At 44.6% G+C, this 24,700-nt stretch overlaps 1 protein-coding gene across 4 annotated transcripts; it reads right to left on the minus strand.

Annotated features, from left to right (window-relative positions):
• Positions 1 to 114: 114 nt before the first annotated feature.
• Positions 115 to 23,941, minus strand: RPP21 (ribonuclease P/MRP subunit p21). Of its 4 annotated transcripts, none has more exons than XM_060307328.2 (5): positions 23,825 to 23,941; positions 23,648 to 23,748; positions 23,471 to 23,553; positions 22,341 to 22,466; positions 115 to 9,077 (listed from the first exon to the last, which is right to left on the minus strand). In XM_060307328.2, the coding sequence occupies exons 1-5, from the start codon at positions 23,879 to 23,881 to the stop codon at positions 8,932 to 8,934; spliced, it is 513 nt and encodes a 170-aa protein (XP_060163311.1). In that variant the 5' UTR covers positions 23,882 to 23,941; the 3' UTR covers positions 115 to 8,931. The 4 variants fall into 4 exon arrangements, with proteins under 4 accessions (XP_060163311.1, XP_060163312.1, XP_030707031.2 ...); XM_060307329.1 differs by lacking the exon at positions 115 to 9,077 and adding an exon at positions 9,084 to 10,393; XM_030851171.2 differs by lacking the exon at positions 115 to 9,077 and adding an exon at positions 15,382 to 22,195.
• Positions 23,942 to 24,700: the final 759 nt, after the last annotated feature.

Below are 24,700 nucleotides of genomic sequence, written 5' to 3' on the forward strand. Positions count from 1 at the left end.
ATTTTTGCGGTACTCAGGCCTCTCACTGTTGTGGCCTCTCCCGTTGCGGAGCACAGGCTCCGGACGCGCAGGCTCAGCGGCCGTGGCTCACGGGCCTAGCCGCTCCACGGCATGTGGGATCTTCCCGGACCGGGGCACGAACACGTGTCCCCTGCATCGGCAGGCGGACTCTCAACCACTGCGCCACCAGGGAAGCCCCCCTTTTCTTTTTAATCCAGAAGAATCCAGTCTTTTTCTTCATAGAACTGACTGTTTGAAGAGACTAGGCCAGTCTCTTCTATAGAATGTCCTACATTCTGGATTTGTCTTATTGTTTCTATGCTGCCATTTAACTTGTTCCTCTAGCTCATATTTTTTTAATTAAAAAAATTAGATTCTAGTTACCCAATTTTGGGACTAATTCTTCAAAAGTGCTGCGTTCTTCACATTGCCTCACATTGGAATGCATGTAATAAGAGGTCATACCATAGCTAATGATGCTAAGTGTAATCACTTGGTTAAGGTGGATACTGTCCGAAATGTCCTATGAAGGTAAACTGTTCCCCTTTGCAATTAGCAAGTCATCTGCATGGTTCTTTGACACTGTGATTTTTTTTTTTTTTTTTTTTTTTGGCTGCACTACATACCTTGCGGGATCTTAGTTCCCCAACCAGGGATCAAACCCAGGCCCCTGGCAGTGAGAGCATGGAGTCCTAACCACTGGACCACCAGGGAATTCCTGACACTGAATATTCTAAAAAAGCTTTCACCCAATAATTGGCATCCATAGTGATCCTTGCCTGAATGAGTTATTTCATCAGGAATTACAAAATGGTGCTTTTCGACTTCTCCCACGCCCCCATTTATAAGGAGATATTAATCTAGAGAGGAGCTTTCCCTCATCAACTGGAAAAGTAGGGCTCCTTCTAAAAAGCCACGACAAATGCTTAATTATTTCCATTTAATTGCCAATTTTCAGAGTAAGGTGGTGGTATATTAATCTACAAGGGTAGAAAGTTATAGTCTTTTTTTTTAAACTATAGATCCAGGGTTTTTAATCCATTTAGTATTTTATAATCAGTTACAGTCATTATTCCTTTTGTGCTCAAACTGTATCAAATGTGTCCAGTAGGAGCCCTTTTAAGCTGACTCCTGTGTCCTTTTGACATGCCCCGAAGTTGTCTTGACCACTTTCTTGCTTCTGGCGTGATGAGGTCCCAGGCTCAGTTTTTATTTTCCCGCGCTTCAGACATGGAATCGGCCATTTCTCCAAGGAGCACTGGTTCTTTTCACGAATAATGGTATATACAAACCACTGTTTAGGTTCTCGGAGAGCTCATTGCTATAGAGGTATCACTGCTTTAAGACACTTTTAGTGTTTAGAAAAATCATGAATTCATTGTGATATTTCCAATTCAAATTTTACATTGTAGTTTTCTCTCAACTTCTTTAATTTTGTATTTTATATCTTTTATCAGGCTAATTGAAAATCTTAATAACTTTGATGTATTTATCTATTCATTTTATCCTAAAATATGCGTAAAATAATTTCAAAATTGCAATATTTAATACTACTAACAATAAAATTACTGAGTGAAATTTAATATTTACTAGCTGTTCTTTTAGTCTTTAGAATATTTACCATGAAGGATATACAGAGTACTGTATTCAAAAGTCACCTAAAATAATTATTTTCTCTTAATGGTTACCTCAAAATATGAAAATAAATAGGTTCATATGTTTTAGTTTTCAATTTTAGACTGATTTTTTATATTAAGTTCATTTAAAATATGTAAAATACTTTCAAAGTTCAAAAGTAGAAATAAGATTTTTAAAATGTACTCATGGGACTTCCTGGTGGCACAGTGGTTAAGAATTCTCCTGACAGTTCAGGGGACATGGGTTCGATCCCTGGTCGGGGAAGATGCCACATGCCATGGAGCAACTAAGCCCGTGCGCCACAACTACTGAGCCCACGAGCCACAACTACTGAAGCTTGCACACCTAGACCCCATGCTCTGCAGCAAGGGAGGCCACTGCAATGAGAAGCCCGGACATGGCAATGAAGAGTAGCCCCTTGCTCGCCACAACTAAAGAAAGCCCGTGGGCGCAGCAGTGAACACCCAACACAGCCAAAAAATAAATTAATTAAAAAAAAATGTACTCAGACAAGTATGTTTATCGTATACTCCCCATCAGTTTCTTCCTTCTCCCTTCAAGTAACCATTTTTATTGGTTTCTGTTTTATTCTTACACAGTTTCTTTTTACAAAAATAAACACACATGTTATAAATATTTTTTAGTCTTTCTTATACAAAGAGTAGCATTATACAGACTTAAAAGTTTTTATTGGGCTTCCCTGGTGGCGCAGTGGTTAAGAATCCGCCTGCCAATGCAGGGAACACGGGTTTGAGCCCTGGTCTGGGAAGATCTCACATGCCTCGGAGCAACTAAGCCCATGCGCCACAACTACTGAGAGCGCATGCCACAACTACTGAAGCCCGCACGCCTAGAGCCTGTCTCTGCACGCAATAAGAGAAGCCACTGCAATGAGAAGCCCGCGCAACGTAATGAAGAGTAGCCCCTGCTCACCGCAACTAGAGAAAGCCCCACGCACAGCAACGAAGACCCAATGCAGCCAAAATAAATAAATTAATTAATTAAAAAAAAAGTTTTTATATTCTTAAATTATTTTTACTTTATAAAAATTTTAAAGGTTACTTTCTATTTACAACTATTACTATATTCCTCACATTGTACAATACATCCTTTAGCCTATCTTACACCCAATAGTTTGAACTTCCCAATCCCCCAGCCCTAAGTTGCCCCCACACACACACTGGTAACCACTAGCATGTTGTCTATATCTATGAGTCTGCTTCTTTTTACGTTATATTCATAGTCTGTTGTATATTTTCGATTCCACATATAAGCCATCTCATACAGTATTTATCCTGGTTTGGAGTTTGCTAAGCACTTGAACTTGTGAAAAACTTCCGCTTTGTGAAAGACATTGTTAAAAAGAATAAAAGCCAAGACACAAACTGGGAGAAAATATTTGCAAATCACATATCTGATAAAATACTGGTGCTCAAAATACACAAAGAACTCTTAAAACTCAACCATAAGAGGGCTTCCCTGGTGGCGCAGTGGTTGAGAGTCCGCCTGCCGATGCAGGGGACATGGGTTCCGTGCCCCAGTCCGGGAAGATCCCACATGCGGTGGAGCGGCTGGACCCGCGAGCCATGGCCGCTGAGCCTGCGCGTCCGGAGCCTGTACTCCGCCACGGAAGAGACCACGGCAGTGAGAGGCCTGCGTACCGCAAAAACAAACAAACAAACAAACAAAAAACCCAACCATAAGAAAACCAACAGCCCAATAAAATATGGGCAAAAAATCTGAACAGACACTTCACACCTTACCAAAGAAGATATACAGATGGAAAATAAGTATATGAAAATATGTTCCACATGATATATCATTAGATAATTGCAAATTGAAACAACAATGAAATACCACTACACATCTATTAGAATGGCTAAAATCCAAAACGCTGATAACACCAAATGATGGTGAGGACATGGAACAATAGGAAGTTTCATTCGTTGCTGGTGGGAATGCAAAAAGGTACAGCCTCTCTGCCAGTGTTTTATAAAACCACACATACCCATTTATTTATTTATCATTTTAAAAATGTATTTATTTATCTTTTCAGTCATGCCACGTGGCTATCCTATTTCCCCGACCAGGGATCAAACCCGTGCCCCCTCCGTGAAAGCTCGGAATCCCTGCTCTTTCTAAGAGAACTGGTAACTGCTCACACCCTTTTCACACACACATCTATTAAAATAATCCCCTCATTAAATTGTACTCTTTTGTCCTGCACCATTTTCTATTCCCACCAGCAGTTTGCAAGTGTTCTGCTTTCTCTACAGGTTTGCCAATACTTGTTATTTTCTTTTTTCTTTCTTTTTAAAAAAAAATTAAAATTTTATTTTTTTTATACAGCAGGTTCTTTTTAGCTATCTATTTTATACATAGTGTATGTATGTCAATCCTTATCTCCCAATTCATCCCACCATCATCACCACCGCCCCCAGCTCAGGAGAAGAGGTTTCAGGAACCCACAGACCCGTCACCACTCCTTGGAACCCTATTCTCTGAGTGAGGCTGGCTGCCTGAACTGTCCACTTCCCCCTTCATTAAGTTACACAATGCGTCAGTAATTCCCTGGTGGTCCAGTGGTTAGGACTCCACGCTTTCACTGCCGAGTGCCCGGTTCCATCTCTGGTCAGGGAGATCCCACAAGTGGCTCAGCAAAAAAGAAAAAAAAGAAAAAGTTACACAGTGCCTTGCCAGTAGCAAAATACCATCTCTCCTCCACTTTCTCCCAACCATTCCCTTCTACCCCTTTTCTGGAAAACAACTATTTTCAAGCCTTTTGGCTTATGGGTTTTTTTTTTGCTTATGTTTTTTTTGTTATCTCCATGTCTCTTGATAGCATACATTCGTGCTTCATTTGAAGCACCCTAAGTTTTAACCACAGGTGTTCTCTCTTATGGATTTACAACCCAAGTTCATATTACATGGATGTTCTGAATATTAGCATGCCATGAATTCAGGATTAAGAAGGCCATACTCCAAGGAATCTGGTGAAAGGAAACACAAGCTAGGTCTGGAGGAATCTACTATCATCCATGCTTTGAAAATTCCAAAAATCATTTCATAAGCAAAATGAATACTTAACACTAAAAAAGAAAATATATGTTCACAAGAAACAAGATACCTTGAAAGAAGAAACAGAAAAAACAAACAACAGAATCCTATAACTTTTAAATTAGAGTAATAAAAATAGGTTATAAAATAGCTTATTCTTACTGTGAATAAAAGACAAAATTTTAAATATTTTCAGCTAATAAGAAATTGTAAAGAATATCCAAGAAAATTTGAAAAGAATTATATACAACATTTTATAAATGAAAATATAGGAACTTCCCTGGTGGCACAGTGGTTAAGAATCCGCCTGTTAATGCAGGGGACATGGGTTTGAGCCCTGGTCCAGGAATATCCCACATGCCACAGAGCAACGAAGCCCGCGAGCCACAACTACCGAAGCCCGCACGCCTAGAGCCCGTGCTCCTCAACGAAGAGCAGCCCCCGCTCTCTGCAACTAGAGAAAGCCTGCACGCAGCAACGAAGACCCAACGCAGCCAAAATTAATTAATTAATTTTTAAAAACACAATAATTAAAACTAAAATTTCAATGGGATTTTCCAAAGGCAGACAATTTGACACAAACAGACCATTACTAAAGGAACTCTGAAGAATGTACTTCAGGCAAAAGGAGAGGTCTCAGGAGGAGGGTGTGAGTTTAAATAAAAAATAAACAAGAAATAAGGGTAAGTGTGTGCATAACATTGAATGAAGATAAACTATGGAAAAAATTGAAATGTCTTGTGAGGTTAAAAAGGATAATAAATTGGGAGGGGATAATCAAAGTTAATTGAAATCTGAATTCTTTCTCTTTCCTCCACAATACTGAATTTATTTATATCCTGATAAAAAACTTAAAGATAGGGCTTCCCTGGTGGCACAGTGGTTGGGAGTCCGCCTGCCGATGCAGGGGACACGGGTTCGTGCCCCGGTCTGGGAAGATCCCACATGCCGCGGAGCGGCTAGGCCTGTGAGCCATGGCCGCTGAGCCTGCACGTCTGGAGCCTGTGCTCCACAACGGGAGAGGCCACAACAGTGAGAGGCCCGCGTACCGCAAAAAAAAACCCCCAAAAAACAAAAAAAAACTTAAAGATAAACTTCTCACTCATTCTGTGGTCTATTTTTGTTTTGTTCTGTACATTTCAGTATAGGGCATAAGAGAATATTTTGTGGATCTTTCTATATGTTATTTTCCCAAATTATTGCTGGATTGTTCAGTAACTCAGATGCTCTAAACTTATAAATAACGAATGTACAAATTCAATGGTAGAGCAATTTTCCACAATAAGAAGGCCATTCATGGAGTTGGTGGAATTTCAGCACTGTGGACAGATCTACATGTCCTAGTGTACAGGGAGCTGGAGTTCTCTCTCAACTGGATACAATGGGATACCAGAGAGGAAAGTTTAAGATAAACCCTAATGGTCATGAAACTGTGATTTTAAACACAGTCATTAATCACAATCTCAAATTCTGATTCTACACCACTTCCAATACATCATTAACCGTGATGTCACTATAATAGAAGAGCCAGGCTGGGCAGAAGAGGAAGTGACTCACAGAGGCAGTAAGTCACCTGAGCCTCTGTTCTGCCAAGCAGCCCATCTACAGTGAACCTACAGTGTAACAGCATTTAGACCAAAGTAAGCACTTCAAGAGAAATAAAAACACGTCCACACAAAAACATTGTACACAAGTGTTTATAACAAGATTATTTATAATAGCAAAAAATGGAAACAACCCAAACGTTTGTCAAATAATAAATGAATAAACAAATTGTAGTATGTCTATACAATGGAATATTATTCAGCAAAGAAGAAGAAGGAGGAGGAGAGAAGAAGAGGAAGAGGAAGAAGAAGGGGGAGGGGAGAAGGAGGAGAAAAAGAAGAAGAGGAAGAAGAAGGGAAGAAAGGAAGTACTAATAATGCTACAAAAAGGATAAACCTCTAAAACATTATCCTAAGTGAAAGAAGTCAGACCCAAAAGGCCACATATTGTATGATTTAATTTATGTGTAATATTCAGAAGAGGAAATCTGTAGAAATAAAACATACGTTGGTAGTTGCCTAAGACTGGGGTCTTGGGGGAAATGGAGAGTGACAGCTAATGAGTATGGTGTTTCTTTCGGGGGTGATAAGTGTTCTAGAATTGATTGTGGTAATGGTGGCACAACTCTGTTAATATATTAAAACCACCAAATTGTACACTTTGCGTGAATTGTATGGTATGTGATTTATATCTCAAGTTGTTAAGAATGATTGTGTCAAGTAAAATTAGTGTGTTTCTTTGCTTAAAAAAAGAAGCTATGAGAGAAAAACACCCAATGTAGTTTTGTTGTTGTTGTTGCTTTCTGTTTTTTGTTTTTTTGGCCACGCCATGTGGCATGCGGGATCTTAGTTCCCAGGCCAGGGATTGAACCTGTGACCCCTGCAGTGGAAGCACAGAATCTTAACCACTGGACCACCAGGGAACTCCCTCAATACAAGTGTTTATTAAAATGGAGAAATCGAAAATATAGGGAGTAGATTGATAATATTAATTACCTCAGTAAAGTGGGTGTGGGTTTAGTGATGGAAGAGATTTAAAAATATATTTATACAAATTTGATTGTTTCATTTCCTGTGTGAGTATGCATTATTTTTATAGTCAATTTTTAAAAAATAATTAATTTTATTTATTTACTTTTGGCTGCATTGGGTCTTCGTTGCTGCACGCAGGCTTTCTCTAGCTGTGGCGAGCCAGGTGCTACTCTTTGTTACAGTACGCAGGCTTTTCTTGTTGCGGAGCACGGGCTCTAGAGCGCAGCCTCAGTAGTTGTGGCGCTCGGGCTCAGTTGCTCTGCGGCATGTGGGATCTTCCCCGACTAGGGCTTGAACCCGTGTCCGCTGCATTGGCAGGTGGATTCTTAACCACTGTGCCACCAGGGAAGCCCTATAGTCAATTTTGTAAAATAGAAAGTTAAGAAACTTGAGAGCTTGCCCCATAAACTCTGCAGCCAAATAAAAACAGTAACTAACAAATAACAAAGAGGTGTCTGGAATTTCTTCTTGGAGAATTGGCTTACTTGTGTGCAAGCCAGGAAGAGTACAATGATAAGAATCGAGGCAGGACTACAGTGTTGGAAGAGAAGAAAAACACAAACATGAAGATACATGAGAGGACAGAGAGAAGATGACAAGTCCAAGAACTGAACACAAATCATGTTAAAAGCCCTTTCAGTCAGGAATTGGCTGGGGTCAATGTGACAGGAAAATTGCAGCCCAGAGCCCAAGAGGACCAGACACCATGCACAAGGGACAGGGGCTTTCTGATGATTCCTTTTTTTCCTCCTTCCATTGCCCCAGCAAGATCATTGCCTAATTTATACCTATTGCATATTAAGAAATCAGCACCATTTGGAGACTTTGGGATAATAGGAGCACAATTTTTCAGCTCTTCTTGTATCAGTGTAGGCTTTTTCAGAAAAACAGCCCTACTCTGGTATTCCAGGAATAAAAAAATTAACACAGGAATAACAGTTTCCACCACAGTTGAAAATCTGGGGAGCAAACATCAGTGAAGTCATGTGGTAGGCATGACAATGGTCTCCTAAAGAAGCCCATGTCTTAATCCCTGGAACATGTGAAAATGTCACCTGATATGACAAAAGGGACTTTTTGGCTCTTGAGATGGGAGTATTATCCTGGACTATACAGGCAGGTCCAATGTAACACAGGGTTCTTTACAAGTGAAAAAGGAAGGCAGGAGAGTCAGAGTTAGAGAATGAGATTCGACGACAGAGTCAGAGGTCACAGTGATTTGATTGTTGACTCAGAAGACGGAGGAAGGGGCCACAAGCTGAGAAATGCAGGCAGCCTCTGGAGACTGGAGAAGGCAAAGAAACTGATTCTCTCCTAGAGGCTGAAGAAGGAACACAGCCTCGCCGACATCTTGATTTTAGCCTCGTGAAACTATTTCAGACTTTGACATCCAGAACTGTAAAATAACAAATTCATGTTGGTTTTTTTGTTTTTAAGTTTTATTTTTATTTATTTATTTTATTTGTTTATTATTTTTGGCTGCGTTGGGTCTTCATTGCTGCCCGCGGGCTTTCTCCAGTTGCAGCGAGCGGGGTCTACTCTTCATTGTGGTGCGCGGGCCTCTCACTGCAGTGGCTTCTCTTGTTGTGGAGCATGAGCTCTAGGCACGCGGGCTTCAGTAGCTATAGCTCACGGGCTCAGTAGTTGTGGCTCGCGGGCTCTAGAGTGCAGGCTCAGTAGCTGTGGTGCACGGGCTTAGTTGCTCACGGCATGTGGGGTCTTCCCGGACCAGGGCTCGAACTCGTGTCCCCTGCACTGGCAGGCAGATTCCTAACCACTGTGCCACCAAGCTCAGGTTCTTGATGTCTGATCGCAGAATGAATTCAGTGAGAGACAAAGTGATAAGTAAGAAGTGGATTTATTTAGACAGAAACACACTCCACAGAGTGTGGGCCATCTCAGAAGGTGAGAAAGGCCTCATGTTGTTTTAAGCCACTAAGTTTGTGGTAATTTGCTATGGCAGATATAGGAAAATAATACCAGTCACCACCAAAATTCTGAGGAGCTGAAGTTGGAAAGTTAGGGAAGCAAATGCTGGAGACCTCAGCTCAAAGAACTGGTGGGTGGTTCTCACAAGCTTTCCGGGAGATTGCTGTAATTCTCTAGAACCTGTGAGAAAACTCCCATCCTGTGTCTCAGTCTGCAAGGCAAAGCAGGTGGGTGTCAAACCTAGTACAGTAGCTGCTGAGAATTTCACACGTGCCTGCTCACTCATGTGCCCGATGGATAGCGAGATCTCCCTCTTCTGGGCCCCATATCTCATGCAAGTCTCTCCCACTGGAAAACTTGAACTTGAGCTATGGGGATTCTGGGACATACATTCCCTGGGTTCTCTTCTGCAGACGTGCTAGAAGTGGGGCTGCTGATTTCGTAGGATACAATTCTGCGCATTGGTTAATAATGGCAAGTGCAGGAGGGTGGGCTGGCCCCTGGTGGACAAGCAAAGTTTCTGCAAGCTGATGTAAACCAGTGATGTATTTAAGAGATCCATTTAAATTCAGCAAACACTTTTTTTCTTTTTTTTTTCTTTTTGGCCACACTGTGTGGCATGTGGGATCTTAGTTTCCTGACCAGGGATCCAGCCTGCGCCCCCTGTGGTGGAAGCGCAGAGTCTTAACCACTGGACCGCCAGGGAAGTCCCCATAAATTCAGTAAACATTTTTGGTAGCTATGATGTGTCAAGGTAACTCATGGTTTTCTTGATTTTCCCTAGTATGACTCAAGAATGATCCTGAAAGACCATTGTTCTAGCCAGATCAGAACCATATATTTGAATTGGAAAAGTTGTGTTGGATCCTCCAAGTCTTAGGGGCTCATCAGAGGGGCAAAAAATTTTATTCTCTTACAGGTCTTGAGGTCAGAAGTCCAAAATTAGTTTCAGTGGACTAAAGTCAGAGTGTCAGCTGGGCTTGTTCCTGCTGGAGGCCCTAAGGAAAAACTCATTCTCTTACACTTTCCAGCTTCTAGAGTCTGCCTGTGTTGCTTGGTTTGTAGCTCCTTCCTCCACCGTTAAAAGTACATCACTTCAATCTCTGCTTCCATCATCACATCACCTTCTCTTCTGACTCTGACTCCTCCTTCCTTCTCTGATAAGGACCGTTGTGATTACATCTGGGCCCACCCTGCAAATTCAGGATAACCTCCCTTTTTCAAGATCTTCAGTTTCATCATATCTGCAAAGTCCCTTTTGCCATCTCAGGCAATATTCACAGTTTTCAGGCATTAGGATGTGATTAGGGGCCACTAGTCAGCCTAAGGCCAGTAGTAATTTGTAAGTAAAATGATTAAAGGGAAGCAAATTATTGACATCCTATAGTTTGTAGTGCAATGTTATTTACTGTGACTTTGGCATACATTTTCTGCAATTAAAATACTTTACAGCGCTTCCCTGGTGGCGCAGTGGTTGAGAGTCCGCCTGCCGATGCAGGGGACATGGGTTCGTGCCCCGGTCCGGGAAGATCCCACATGCCGCGGAGCGGCTGGGCCCGTGAGCCATGACCACTGAGCCTGCACGTCCAGAGCCTGTGCTCCACAACGGGAGAGGCCACAACAGTGAGAGGCCCGCGTACTACAAAAAAAAAAAAAAAAAAAAAAAAAAAAAATGCTTTACAGATGTATACTACATATTGATAGCTTTTGTTTTATATGTATTCAAGACTATATGCAATTTGGGGCTATGTTTTCTAGAAATGATTGTGTGGGCCACTGAAGATTTTTAAGTAGGGGAAGGATCAAATGACATTTTGCTCTACAAATATCTCTCTGGTGGCTGGCAGAGTCTTTGGAGGACAGTAAGACTGGAAGAAAAGAAGTGTGTTAGGAAAACTTGGCAGAAATCTCAGGGACAGATAATGACGATCTCAGCTAGGCCAGTGGCCACGCACTGCGACTGGCATCCCAGCCAAGGGCAAATGCCTGAGATGGAGCAGCCACAAAGGGTGGAAGGGAAGGCAGAACAGACCAGGGCAGCGGTCCCTGGTTCTGCTAGAGTAGAAGCCCGCGCTGTCAGAGGTCCCGAGGTGAAAGGGACATGGATCTCCTGGGTTGGGGCACTGTTAGGTAAATCAGGTTTGAGCGCTATTTGTGTACTTGGAATAAGCTGGGGTAGCTGAGGGGCCCTGTGTGAGGGCAGGGACGCGCAATCAGCGGAGAACAAGAGCCGCAACTCAGGCCGGGTGGAGCTGCCACAAGGTGGCGCCAAAGGAGCGGACTCTGGGCGAGGGAAACTGACCATCTGTGACCAATGAAACTGCAGAGGAACTTCTGCAAAGCCACCTTTCCTCCGGGTTTTAGACTGCATTAGGTTTCTCGTGAACTATTCTCTAGCACCGGAGCCCATCATCTTCTCTTCTTCCTCTCGGCTCTTTCTCCAATTTGACTTTTCCCCTCATATTGAGGAAAAATCCTCCTATTGAGGTACTGCAAATTTCCAATGAGGGAAAAAAGGACCGTGAACTCTGTCCCTTGAGTCTCCTCTGGTTTCTCACTAACCCACAGCGTCCCACGCTTCCCAGACACAACAAGAAGTTCAAAGGACAAAGTCGAATTGCTTCTTCCCTACACCTCTGGGAAGCAAAAGGCATGTCCAAGCTTGGGGAACACATCTGAGCTGGGAGAACCGTGAAACTCGCAAGACAAGTCCCATATCTGTGAGTGTGCGGCGGGGATGGAGCGGTGTCTGAGAAGCGTCACAATAGGGAGAGACCAGCGGAAGCTCTCAGGTGGGAGTCAGAGCAGAACCTCCCAGCGAAGTCGAAAAGGGAAAGGGAAAGGAAGAATCTCAGCAGCTGGAAAAGAGAGCCAGACCCAGAAGTGGCCCGGGAGTGTTTGCGGCTTCCCGGCTGTGCAGCTCAGACGCATCGCTGCGTCGGTCATTCCTTAAACCAACCAACGGTTATTTAACGTCCTCTATCCGCCAGCCACGATGCTGGACTGTGCGGGTACAAAACTCCAGGAACTCGTGCAGAGACACCGATCTGGTGTCGCGGAGCTGGCCCCACGGCCAGCCGTAGGCGGATCCGCGCACCCCGGGCCTCCGTCCCTGCTCGCCTGGGGCAGGGCCCGTCCCAGCCTCCGCTCCCAGCCCGCAGCTCTGTCCTGCTTTGGCAAGGCTCTGCCAAGCGGAAGACTCAACAACGCTGTGAAGCCCCGAGGAAGACAGAAATTGACGAAAAAAACCTCTAAATGCCTAAATCATAGATAGCTCCCGGAGATTTTTAGTGGGAGAATGTTACGAGATCAGGATTCCTGGAGTCAGTATCCACTTTGGCTATATACTTATCAGAACCCAAAACACTTCAGGATCATTCACTTCAGCAGAAACACATCTCTGGAATGGATGTTATGAAATCATTGGCTCCCCAGGGTAACTGCACACTGGAGGAAGATCAACAGTGTGGTTTAGGTGACCTTGGAGAGCTTGCAAGTTTAAGAGGCTTGGTTGTACAACACCCACCTTCTCTAAATATAAATTCAGATGTTAATAGCAATTCATATTCAAGCCCCGAGATGGTGGAAAATTCTTTTGTTCGGGGAATGCTTCCTAATCCTTGTGTAATAAGACAGAGAGAAAGGGCAGAACCCAAATGCAGCAGCTGAGACAGAAATTCAAGGATCAGTCACATGCTTAATAATCTAGATGTAATAAGATAAGTGCTGAAACACATCAGGAAAACAGCAATGATGCAAGAAATGACAAACAAAAATCAAGGCAGAATTTCAAGAAAATCTTGAGTGCTTATTACATGAGCAATTGTTTTAAGAGGCCAGAACACTGATGGATTGTGAGGAACTGAAACCGTGTAACTCAGACTGGGACTTGAACCCATGCTCTTTTAACTGAGATCACACACCTGGTCTCAGGACTTAATGAAGCTCAGGTCCTTGATGTCTCATTGCAGAAAGAATTCAGTGAGAGACAAGGTGATAGATAAGAAGTGGATTCATTTAGAGAGAAACACACTCCACAGACAGAGTGTGGGCCATCTCAGAAGGTGAGAGGCCTTGGGAGAAACAAGTGGAAATGAAACAGGAGGGAAGGGGGCAGGGCACAACCTTTAAAAGAATGACATAGCCATAGGACATGACAAAAACTGGTTAGAACCAACTAGGTCCAAGATGGCAGACAAGTTGACTTCCAGTAGACCTTGAGCCTCAGTATACGCTCATTGTAATACATTAGCAGACTAAATGACACACCCACCAGCGCTATGACAGATCCTGCACGCCGTGCAGAGTGACAAAAAAAGGGGGGGGGGCAAAGGTCTTGAATAGATATTTTTCCAAAGATGTACAAATGGTCAACAAGTATAGGAAACGATGCTCAACATCATTAGTCTCAGGGAAATGCAAATCAAAACCATAAGGAGATAGCACTTCACACCCACTAGGATGGCTATAATAAACAAACAAAGTAACAAGTGCAAGAATGGAGAGAAATTAGAATGCTTGTATATTGCTAGTGGGAATGTAAAATGGTGCAGCAGTTGTGGAAGAGAGTTTGGTGGTTCCCCCCAAAACGGACTACCATATGATCCAGCAATTCCACTCCTAAGTATAGACCCCAAAGAACTGAAAACAGGTGTTCAAACAGAAACTTGTAAATAAATCTGGTCACAGCCTACAGATTCTGAGGACAGAATCCTCCTCTGGACTCCTGTCTCCCCCATCCTAAGGCTCCTTCTCTGACCCTCCTACCTACTTACTCAGTTTCAGGGGAAAAAAGTCCCAGTCTTTACCCCTTATGAGGAGAAAACATCCTGTGAGATGCCAGGGTGAACACTCTTAAGAAGCTGCTAGTCTTGGGCCCCAGTGAAGTTTCCAGAACTATCTCAGTCCAGACTAGGGCAGGATCAGGAAGCAATACAGGAAAGGGAAGTGTTGGTGAAACCGTGCACCCCAGATTGGGACTTGAACCCACGTGCCGGGACACGAACCCAGCCTAAACCCAGATTGGAACTTGAACCTGACCAAAACCCACGGTCTTTTTTTTTTTTTAATTTATTTATTTGTTTTTTTAAATTTTTGGCTCTGTTGGGTCTTTGTTGCTGTGCATGGACTTTCTCTAGTTGCGGCGAGTGGGGGCTACTCTTCGTTGCGGTGCGCCGGCTTCTCATTGTGGTGGCTTCTCTTGTTGCGGAGCATGGGCACCAGGTGCGCAGGCTTCAGTAGTTGCCACATGCGGGCTCAGTAGTTGTGGTGCATGGGCTTAGTTGCTCCACGGCATGTGGGATCTTCCCGGACCAGGGCTCGAACCCACGTCCCCTGCATTGGCAGGCGGATTCTTAACCACTGTGCCACCAGGAAAGCCCCCACGGTCTTCTATCTGAGATCAGGTAAAAGGCCTGATCTCAGGTTAACACCTGGTTTCAGGACTTAATGAAGCTCAGGTTTTGATGTCTCATGGCAGAAAGTATTCAGTGAGAGATAAAGTGATAGGTAAGTGGATTTAGAGAGAAACACACTCCACAGACAGAGTCTGGGCCATCTCAGAAGGTGAAGAGTGGCACCAGGGTATGGGGTTGTCAGTTTTTATAGGAGTGGGTAATTTCATAGGCTAATGAGTGGGAGGAGTATTCCAGCTGTTGTGGGGATTTCCAGAAATCGGGCCACCACCCACTTTTTTTGTCTTTTGATGGTCGGCGTTGGAACTGCCATGGCACCTGTGAGTGTGTCATTTAGCTTGCTGATGTGTTACAATGAGCATATACTGAGGCTCAAGGTCTACTGGAAGTCAACTTGTCTGCCATCTTGGACCTATTTGGTTCTAATCAGTTTATGTCATGTCCTCGGGCTCTATCACTCTTTTAAAGATTGTGCCCTGCCCCCTTCCCTGTTTCATTGGGACTAGTCAGTCGCTCTCCCGAAGCCTATCCTGCAGCAGAGACCCTAGGCCTCTGACCTGTAACTTCTGGGTGTGAGTATGTTAACCATATTTTCTAGTTTCTGAAGTTTTTGACCTGTTGGGCCTTGCAGATTAGGGAGGGACTGCCCCTCCCGGGGTTAGCCTACTCTTAGAGATAGCAATCAGCTCTCCCAGGAGCTCACCCTTTGACATGCAAACTAACCAATCTGGAGTCTGCACCCCCCCCCCACCTGCTTTATTCCCTCTTAAGCTTGTGAGACATTAACCCTAGGCCCTAATCGCCCCAGCACCAAGCATCAGACAACTAGGGCTACACCCTGGAGCTCGCTAAGATTATTCAAACTAGCAATGCCAAACCTGGTCGGCCCGCTGTTGCCCTGCCTCACCAGTTCCTTCCCACAAAAAACACAATCCAGGCTTTCCTGCTGTTCCGCTTGCTCTCTATCTGCAACTGACCTCGACCTCAGTGTTCTGCCTGTGGCCCTGCTCAGTGTGATGTGCAACGCCCCCTCCTCACTTCTTGGGAACCAGAGTAAAACTATCTTTTCAATGGTAATCATCTCCTGATCTGTTGGCATCACCATACATACCAGAGTAGAAGCAAAATCCCAGGTACCTTTTAAAACAGGGAGGACACCCAATTCTGGTGGCCTGAACTCTGTTCCTCTGTCCTCAACTGTGCTGGCTACGGTTAACCTGCCGCCCTCACCTAATGCTTAAGCTTGCGAGGCATCTATGTACACACGTTCACCAAATTTTCTCACTTATTCTCATATCTGTTATGCTAACATTTAACTTCATATAAAAATTTATAAAAACCAAGGACAGAATTTATAGAAGGGTGAACTGTATTATGGAAATCTGATTTCCAGGCATCCTGGGTGCCTCTCAGGTACACCCCAGACCTACTGAGCAGAGACCTCAAGGCGATAGCAGGGGAAATCTGGCTTCAAACAGATCTCTATGACCTGTAAATACCACGAAGTGGCCCGCTCTGCTGCAGCAGCAGTCTGACCCCAGAAAGTCCTGGGATGCAGGGACTATGGTTCAACAGGCAGCAGCCTCCCTGCTCTGCTTCTAGCCTAAGCTTTCTCAGTCTGCCCACCTGACAATCAAGCTTCTAATGCAGAAAACTCCTACCCCAAGTACCCAGTCCCAGCGAGCCTGGCTCCTTGCAGATTTCGGCCAGCCAGGCCGTGGTTGCTCAACTAGGCTAAGGCCTTGCCCACCTGAGAGCCAGTCTCCTTCCCACAGCCTGCTGCATATCTAGGTGTAGTCATTTCTAGCCCAGCGGTAACAGGGGCAGAAAATGGGGCAATTCTGCCACTTAGGGTGGGGAAGCCATAAGGAAATGGGGGCTCTCTTTCCTACCTGGACTCTTTCTCTTCCCTATAACAAGCATCAAGGTAACAGCAAGAAGATAAAGGCAAGTCCAATAGGTGGGAGGATAATGACTCACACAGGGAATATGATGGTCTCGGATATGATAGGCCAGGAAAGCAGCTCTTAGAAGGGAAGGTGAAAGGTGCTGATCTTCAGGTTTAACCCTTGAAGATCTGTGGTCTTTGGGTTTCAATACTCCAGCCCTCCCTGCTCCATCCTGTGCTCAAGGCTCCATCCTCAGACTCTGTAGAAATACTTCATGGAGGTAGGGAGGAGCTGATACCTTGCTCCTTCCTGTGGTCCAAGGTTGATGGGGCAGGGAAGGGGTAGGGGGTGAAGGGGCTCCTGAGACAGAAAAGGGGCAGCAAGATAGAGAAAGGCAGTGACTAGGAGATGGGTGAGAGGAGGGCTGAGGAGACCAGTGGATTGAAGTTACCTTTTTTTGCATATGGATAAGCAATTGTTTCAGCATCATTTGTTGTAAAGAAATGTCATTTCTTTACCGAATTGCCTTTTTGCCTTTGCCCAAAATAAGTTATCCATATATGTGTTGATCTATTTCTGGACTTTATTCTGCTCCATTGATCTATTTGTCTATCTTTACACCAAGACTGTATTGTCTACTATTGCTTTATAAGTCTTGAACTCAAGTCTTTAATTCCAATTTGTTATTCTTTTTCAGAGTTGTTTTGGCTATTAATATATGACTTTCAGAGTAAAAAAAAAAAGGTCTTGAGATTGCTTTAAATCTAGGGAGACATGTTTTGGGAGAATTGACATCTCAATAATATTGAGTCTTCCAATTCATGAACACGCTATATCTCTCCATTTATTCAGGTCTTGGAACAATATTTTGTAGTTTTCAGTACATAGTACATAGTTTTCAGTACATAGTCCTTTCATAATTTTTGTCATATTTACCCCTAAGTATTTAATATCTGGATGCTATTGTAAATGGTACTGGTTTTAATATTAATTTCTAATTGTGTACAGAAATACAATTTCTAGTATATAGAAATACAATTTTTTTTTTATATCCTGCACTCTTGCTAAACTCACTTATTAGGTGTAGGAGCTTTTTATTTTTTATTTATTTATTTTTTGGCTGCATTGCACAGCGTTCAGGGATCAAACCCACGTGGACCAGGGATCAAACCCACGCTCCCTGCAGTGGAAGTGTACAGTCTTAACCACCGCATCACCAGGGAAGTCCCTGTAGGAGTTTTCAAGTGATGTCTTAAGACTTCCTGCATAGATGATCATGTCTTCTGCAAACTAAAACAATTTTACTCCTTCCTTTCCAATCTGGATGCCTTTTGTTTCTTTTTCTTGCCTTGTTGCACTGGCTAGAGCCACTAGTTGAATGATGAGTAGAAGAGGTGACAGTAGCCAACCTTGTTTTTTTCCTGACCTGACCTGTTTTTTTTTTTAGGGGGAATGCATTCATTTTTTCACCATTAAATGTGATGCTAGTTGTAGCTTTTTCATAGATGTCCTTTTAAGGTTGAGGAACTTTTCATCTATTCCTCATTTGCTGAGAGATCTTATTAGGAATAAATGTTAGATTCTGTCAAATGCTTTTTCTACGTTTACTGAAATTATATGATTTTCTTTCTCTTTTAGTTCATTAACATAGTGAATTATTGTTCTGTCTCATTCTTCTTTGAAATCGGAAAATATTCCCCGATTTATACAACAGATCCTCAAAAGGCTCAATGGACAGCATCAGGTACTTTGATTATCTTTATAATGAGAGGATATATGCTAAGAACCTTATAGCATTAACATTACAGAGAGGAAAGTTCATAGAGAGTTACAGAAGTGATGGCATGTCTCTCCATTCTACATACAGTATACTTTCCAGAAGCCCTGGGAATGATTAGATTGAATTCCAAACCCAACTTCCACCCTGCACTGAGATGAATAATGTCCCCCACCAAGTTTTTGTCCACCTAGAACATGTGAATGTGACCTTATTTGGAAATAGGGTCTTTGCAGATATAATCAAGTTAAGATGACATCATATTGGATTAGGGTGGGCCCTACTCCAATGACTGATGTCCTTGTAAGAGGGAAACGTGGACAGAGATGGAGACAAACAGGGAGAATGCCATACAATGTTGGAGGCAGAAACTGGAGTGACGTATCTACAAGCCAAGGATCACCAAGGATTGCTGATAAACATCAGCAGTTAGGAACAAGCAAGGAGGACTCCTTCTACAGAGCCTTTGGAGAAAGCACTGTCCTGTGGATGGCTTGACTTCTAGCCTCCAGCACTGAGAGAGGATAAACTTCTGTTGCTGTAAGCCACCCATTTTGTGGCACTTTGTTATGGCAGCCCTAGGAAACTAATACACACATCAGGGCTGGAGATACACTGGACTCTGTACATTTGGATCCAATAGGAATTCATAAAATATCCTTTTCAGAGAATATTTTCAAAGTACAGACCAATATCTTGTTCTGAATATATTATAGCACATATCACGAGACCATTTAAACTTTAGTTTTGTGGAATTGTTTGTCCTTTTTCTTACATCCCTCTGCTAGCCCATCAGGAAATCTATGGGTTCTACCTTCAAACTAGATCTAAAATCTGAACACTGCTCTCCCTCTGTTAAGACCCTGGTCCAAGCCAGTATCACCTCTCACATGGGTGAGAGGTCACATGGGTGACCACAACAGCTTCCTGTTTTCCTTTCTTCCAATCTTGCTCTCCTAGTCAACTGTTAGATTAGAGTGATCCTTTTTAAATGTTAAGCCAGATCACATCATTTCTTGCTAAAAACCTCCAACGGCCTCCCAATGAACAAGTCAATTTCCTTATGATGGCCTAGAGATCCTTGGCCTCCCATTATCTCCTGGCCACATTTACTACTCTCCACCTGGCTCTCTCTGTTCACTCCCACCAGCCTCTTGCGAACTATGAATACTCTGCGCAGGCTCCCTCTTCAGGACACTTGCCCTAGCTGCTCCCTCTGCCTGGAAGTTTCTCCCAGATATCTGCGTGACTGTTGAAGGAGGTAATCATGAAAACATGACTGCTGGTTGACCCTCAAACTGGACTCGGGCAATCAGGACTCCCCTGTCCTTGGAGTGTGAGTTCTGCCCACTGTTCCCTCAGTGGGAGCTGTTCCAAGGGCATAGCTTTGAGAGAATAAGGTGTTGTTGAGACCATCTGGACTGAAGGCATGACTGAACCCTATTAAGGCCTCTATATAAACTTTTTAAGATTCTGGTGGGTGAGTGTGGAGGTCTAACTCGTCTTGCTGCTGCCCAAGACAAAGCTTCGTATGTAAGTTTCCTTGCTTATTTTAAACCTGCCACCTACCAATTTGGAGTGGTCTGCCTCTTTCTCTGATCTCTCCTTGCTCTCCATGTACAGGGGCTGGTTTCAGATTTTCCCTAGGAAGCTCCTGAGGTTTTGAACCAACAATGACTAGATCCCTTACCTTCCTCAAATCTTTTTGCTTCCTTTTTTTGGCGACACCATGCGGCCTGCCAGATCTTAGTTCCCCAACCAGAGATGGAACCCGAGCCCTCTGCAGTGGAAGTGCAGAGTCCTAACCACTGGACTGCCAGGGGATTCCCAGACCTTGTTTTTTTGATTCAGTTGGGATGACATAAGTTTCTTCTCTCTCCTCTATTTAATTTTATCTAACAGGTCCTAAAAGAGCACAGATTTTGAATTATTGAATTGTTTAGAAACATTAAAGAAAACTATTGAATAATAGGGCTTTGATTTCCTCTTTGTTATAGGAAATCCATTTTTGCACATACTGACAACTATTCTATCATAATAAGTAAATATGAAAAAGGACAGAGTTTTGGGAGGAGGAGGAATAGGGCTATGATCTCTAGTTAGAGGAACCCCAGTGCTATCCCACTGTGGACATGTTCAGTCATGTGCAATCATAAACACACTCAAAACAACTTGGCCAAGAATCAGATTTAGTGCATAAGAACCAACCAGCTCAGAAATGACACTCAAGGAGGGAACCAAGGAAGGTGAGCTGAGGACACAAAGGGTCCAGGCCTGCATGGGGTGCACCTTCAGGCTACATGTTTGTGTTGGCTGCTACAGTTGACCCGTTGAGTACTATCTCCAGAAATAAACGTCAAAGAATAACTTAGAAACATTTAGTTACTTGCACACTGATAAGTATTTTCCATGCATACAGTGTACCGGCATGTGAAGGAATCAGTGAAGAGAATGAGTCAGGGACAAAGGCAAAACAAGGATGTGGTAGACTGCTACACTGGTGGTCCTCAAGGAACCAATGAACCTCCAAGTATCCACGCCCCAGTGTAGCCCCTTCCACACTGAACGTGGGCTTGGCCACATGGCTTACTCTGGTCAAGGTGACATTAGCAAGTGTGACGAGGACAGAGGCTTGATAAGCACTTGCACCGTGGAGCTTGTCTTCTTGGAATACTCTCTGTGGAAGCCAGAAGCTTTGTAAGGAAGTCCAACCACCCAGAGACAGCCATGCTGTGAGGACGTCAAGGCCAGTTACAGAGCAAGGCCACATGCAGAAGCAATGAGGTGCACACATGCAAATGAAGCTTCTTGAGTCTTCCAGACCAGGTACCAGCCTCCAGCTAAATGCAGCTGAGTGATTCCAGCTGATGCCATACGGAACAGAAGAACCACCCAGACAGGCCCTCAATCAGTCTAGCCCACAGAATCAGGGGAAATAACACATCATTGCTGTTTTAAGCTACAACGTTATGCAGTGATTTTTATGCAGCAATGAATAAGTGCAACCAGGATTTACAAGAGAAAGGGAAGAGAGGAAACTGCATTCTGGGAAGAGTGAATTTTGTTTGTCTACTTTTGGGGTAAACTGATTAGCTGGCACCTAGCAAAGAGGTCAGTCTGAAATTCTGACTTCGAGTAAATTGTCCAGGGATAGCAAATAAAACAATTTTGGTTGTTTACTGATTCTCAAGAAAATCTTGAAGGTTTACCTACAGAACTTACTTGTGTAACATTTGACAGTGTCCGTTTGTTAGTACCTTTGACTTTATTAGTTCAGGTTGTACAACTTCTCTTAGTAGAATTTTATAGAAGAAAACACAGAGATTGGGAAAAGACCCAAAAGGAAGTGGGCCTGGAGAATCTAAACCCTCCCTCCACCAACCCCACCCAAACTCTTTTCCCCTCCTTTAAAAACAGCATCAGTGGCATCAGCAGTCTGTCTGTCCAGCCCTTTAGCCAACAGTCAGGGCTACCTAAAAATGGACTGCCTTAAGGAGGATCAGGGCCTCGCAGACAACCCCGGAGCCTGCGTTCCAATCGTGGCACTGCACTGAGGAAGCAGGGCTGGAGGGGCACTGGAGGCAGGGTCCTGGAAGTGGGAGCTGCTTCATGGGGCAAGTGGTAATTGGGATCTCCCTGAATGGTGGGAGTATAAGGATGATAATGACAAAGAACTAAAAGGACAAAGAAGAGGTTAGCTGGTGACAGAGAAATACAGACAGAAACAGAGGAAAATAGAGTTAAGAGCTGAAATACAGAACAGAATCATGCAAAGTTAAAGAGAATTAAAATTTATTTGGAAGACGGGGTGAATCCATCACTGGCGATTGAAACTCTGAGGCTGCACTTTCTCCTCAGGAAGGTGGGCTGGAATGCGGTGGGTTGTGTTTGGCAGGGGTTGTGGTGGTTTGGGATCTGAGTAGATGAGCAGAATTAGTTTTTTAAGACTGTGGCACCTTTCACACCAACCCAGAACCCACCAATGTGTCCACCGCAGCTCTATGTTACCCACTGTCCCTACTCCCCTGGGGTACCCCCCATTTTCTCAACCACCTCTCACCTGCCTGGCTCCCCAGCTGGGCCTCAGGCCGGTCTCCCCAGAGCAGATGCCTAGGATCGTTGAGGAACCGTTGGCTGCGCTGGCATGTCAGGCAGGTCTGTACAGTCCAGCGCTGAGCCTTGCAGCCTGGGGTGCATGTGGGGAAAAGAGAGTGCCCAGGTTTAGGAAAAGAAAAGGTCTCCTGCACCCAGTTTTGCCTCCACCGTTTTCCAGTAGGGATTCTACTCCCTCCCCACCTTGATTTGATGGTGTCAGGTCTCTGCATAAAGTCTGTCATTTTCTTGGTACCCTTTATTTATTTATTTGGTTGTGCTGGGTCTTAGTGGCAGCACGTGAGATCTTTGTTGCAGCGTGCGGGTCGTGAGGGATCTTCGTTGCTGCATGCGGGATCTAGCTCCCTGACTAGGGATTGAACCTGGGCCCCTTGCATTGGGACCGCGGAGTCTTAACCACTAGACCACCAGGGAAGTCCCTCTTGGTACCCTTTAAGATAAAGTCCAAACTCCTTAACAAGACTCTTCAAGATCTGCCCTGTTTCCCTCTCCAGCCTCCTGTCTTGCCCTTGGCCACCTCAGAGCCAGCCTCCTGGGCTCTCAGTTCCTTGACAGCACCACAAGCTCTCTTGTCTGAGGCCTCACAAATGCCTAGGATTTCCATCTCCCACTCCCTTCCCTTATAATGAACCTCACCATCACTGGTTTAAGTAACTTAGTATTCTACTTCCCTAATTAAAGCATTTTTCTATGCTATTCTAATTGTTTCTGTCTTAGTCTGTCCCATCAGACTATAATTTCATGAGAATAATGACTCTAGAGCAATACTTGACACATCTCAGAAAAATAATTATTGAATGAATGAATGAATATGGGAATCATGTCCTCCATGATGTCGAATAACATCTATTATCATGCACAGGCGAGGTTGCTTCTCATGGCAACATCATTTCTCTACCGCCCAGACCTAGTTTGTCCAAGTGGAGTTAAGTTGTTAACTCAGAGCTGGAGAAAGCCGACGCCTCCAAATCCCACACCTGGCACCCATCTACATCGAGGAACGGATCATTGCCCGTGCCCTCCCCCAGCCCACAGGTGTTCCTCAAACATCCCCCCTCGGCAGCAGGGAGCACTCACGTCTCTGGCGCTGGGTGCAGGTCAGGCCCGGGATGAGGAGGGAAGAGCAGCCACGACAGAGGGTCCTCTTCACCGAAGGGTCCCTGGGGGCGGAGGTGGGTGGTGGTCTGGGCGCCCGCTCTCCCTCTCCCCTCCTTCCCCCGTCCAGCCCGCCGCCGGGCTCCGCACCCCTCTCACCGCCGCAATACGAGCCGCTTCGCTATGGTCCTCTCCGTGTGGCAGTAAAACCTCGCCAGTGCCTGGTTCTCGGGGTCCTGCGCGAGGACGCAGTGGGCAGCCTGAGGGAAGGAGCCGTCAGTGGGGGCCCTCCGCACTGGGCCGCCTCCCTGTGCGTGCGCCGCAACGCGGACTCACCTGGTACAGGAAGCTGAGCCTCTGGAAGGCCTCGCGGTCCTTCACCTGCCCGGCCATCCGAGCCGCGATAGCTCCCCACACGCCGCAGTCCACAGGCCCCACCCTAGGATAGCCCCGCTCCCGGGCGTCCGCGCAAGGCCTCCTGGGAACTGTAGTTCCTGGGGCCGTGCGCGCTCCTGTGCCGTCCTTACTCTGGCGACACCCTGCGGCCTCACAGACCCATCTATTTGCAAACCCACACCATCCCCTGCAATCCAAGCCAGGGGTTCCTTTATGAGTTTTGGCTTCCTTTTAGTCTTCCTCAAGCCCATGATTATATTAGGTAGAGACTGGAGAGGTTAGTGGAGCAGGAGAGAATCTTAAACTGCTAAACATCTTCAGGACAGAAGACTGGTCTCTTTATGCAGATAGGTTGGGGAGATGGTTATGTGCAATATATACCCGGCTAGACCTCCTGCCCTATGCTCCTGACGCCAAAGGCAGATGCCCGGAAGACCTACAGACTGAAGGAGCAGTTGATACATTCAAAAAACCCACTAGTGCCAGTGACAGTGAAATTGGAAAGGATCTTGAGGGCAGTGGAGGGAGGGAAGAGGGCTCCTGGCCCTTAGAAAGCACAGCTTACTCCCAATCTTTTCCACTTACCAAAATGCAGTGCTGGACACACAGTAAGTAGGTGATCCTCACTAACTCCTGGTCTTAGGTACTGGAAGAAACCTGTCAACAGCATCCCCTGCCCCCGAAAAAATATCCCCTGTAGTGTTCCACACGCTTTCCTCACTTCCCTCCCTTAGACCTCTGCCTCTCCTTTACTCTGTTTGACATCCTGTGATTACTTCTGCTTCATAGTTAATAACCACTCGTTCCTGAGGTTAA

The sequence above is a fragment of the Globicephala melas genome, chromosome 11 (assembly GCF_963455315.2).
Source record: "Globicephala melas chromosome 11, mGloMel1.2, whole genome shotgun sequence".
In the NCBI taxonomy this organism is placed as follows: domain Eukaryota; kingdom Metazoa; phylum Chordata; class Mammalia; order Artiodactyla; family Delphinidae; genus Globicephala; species Globicephala melas.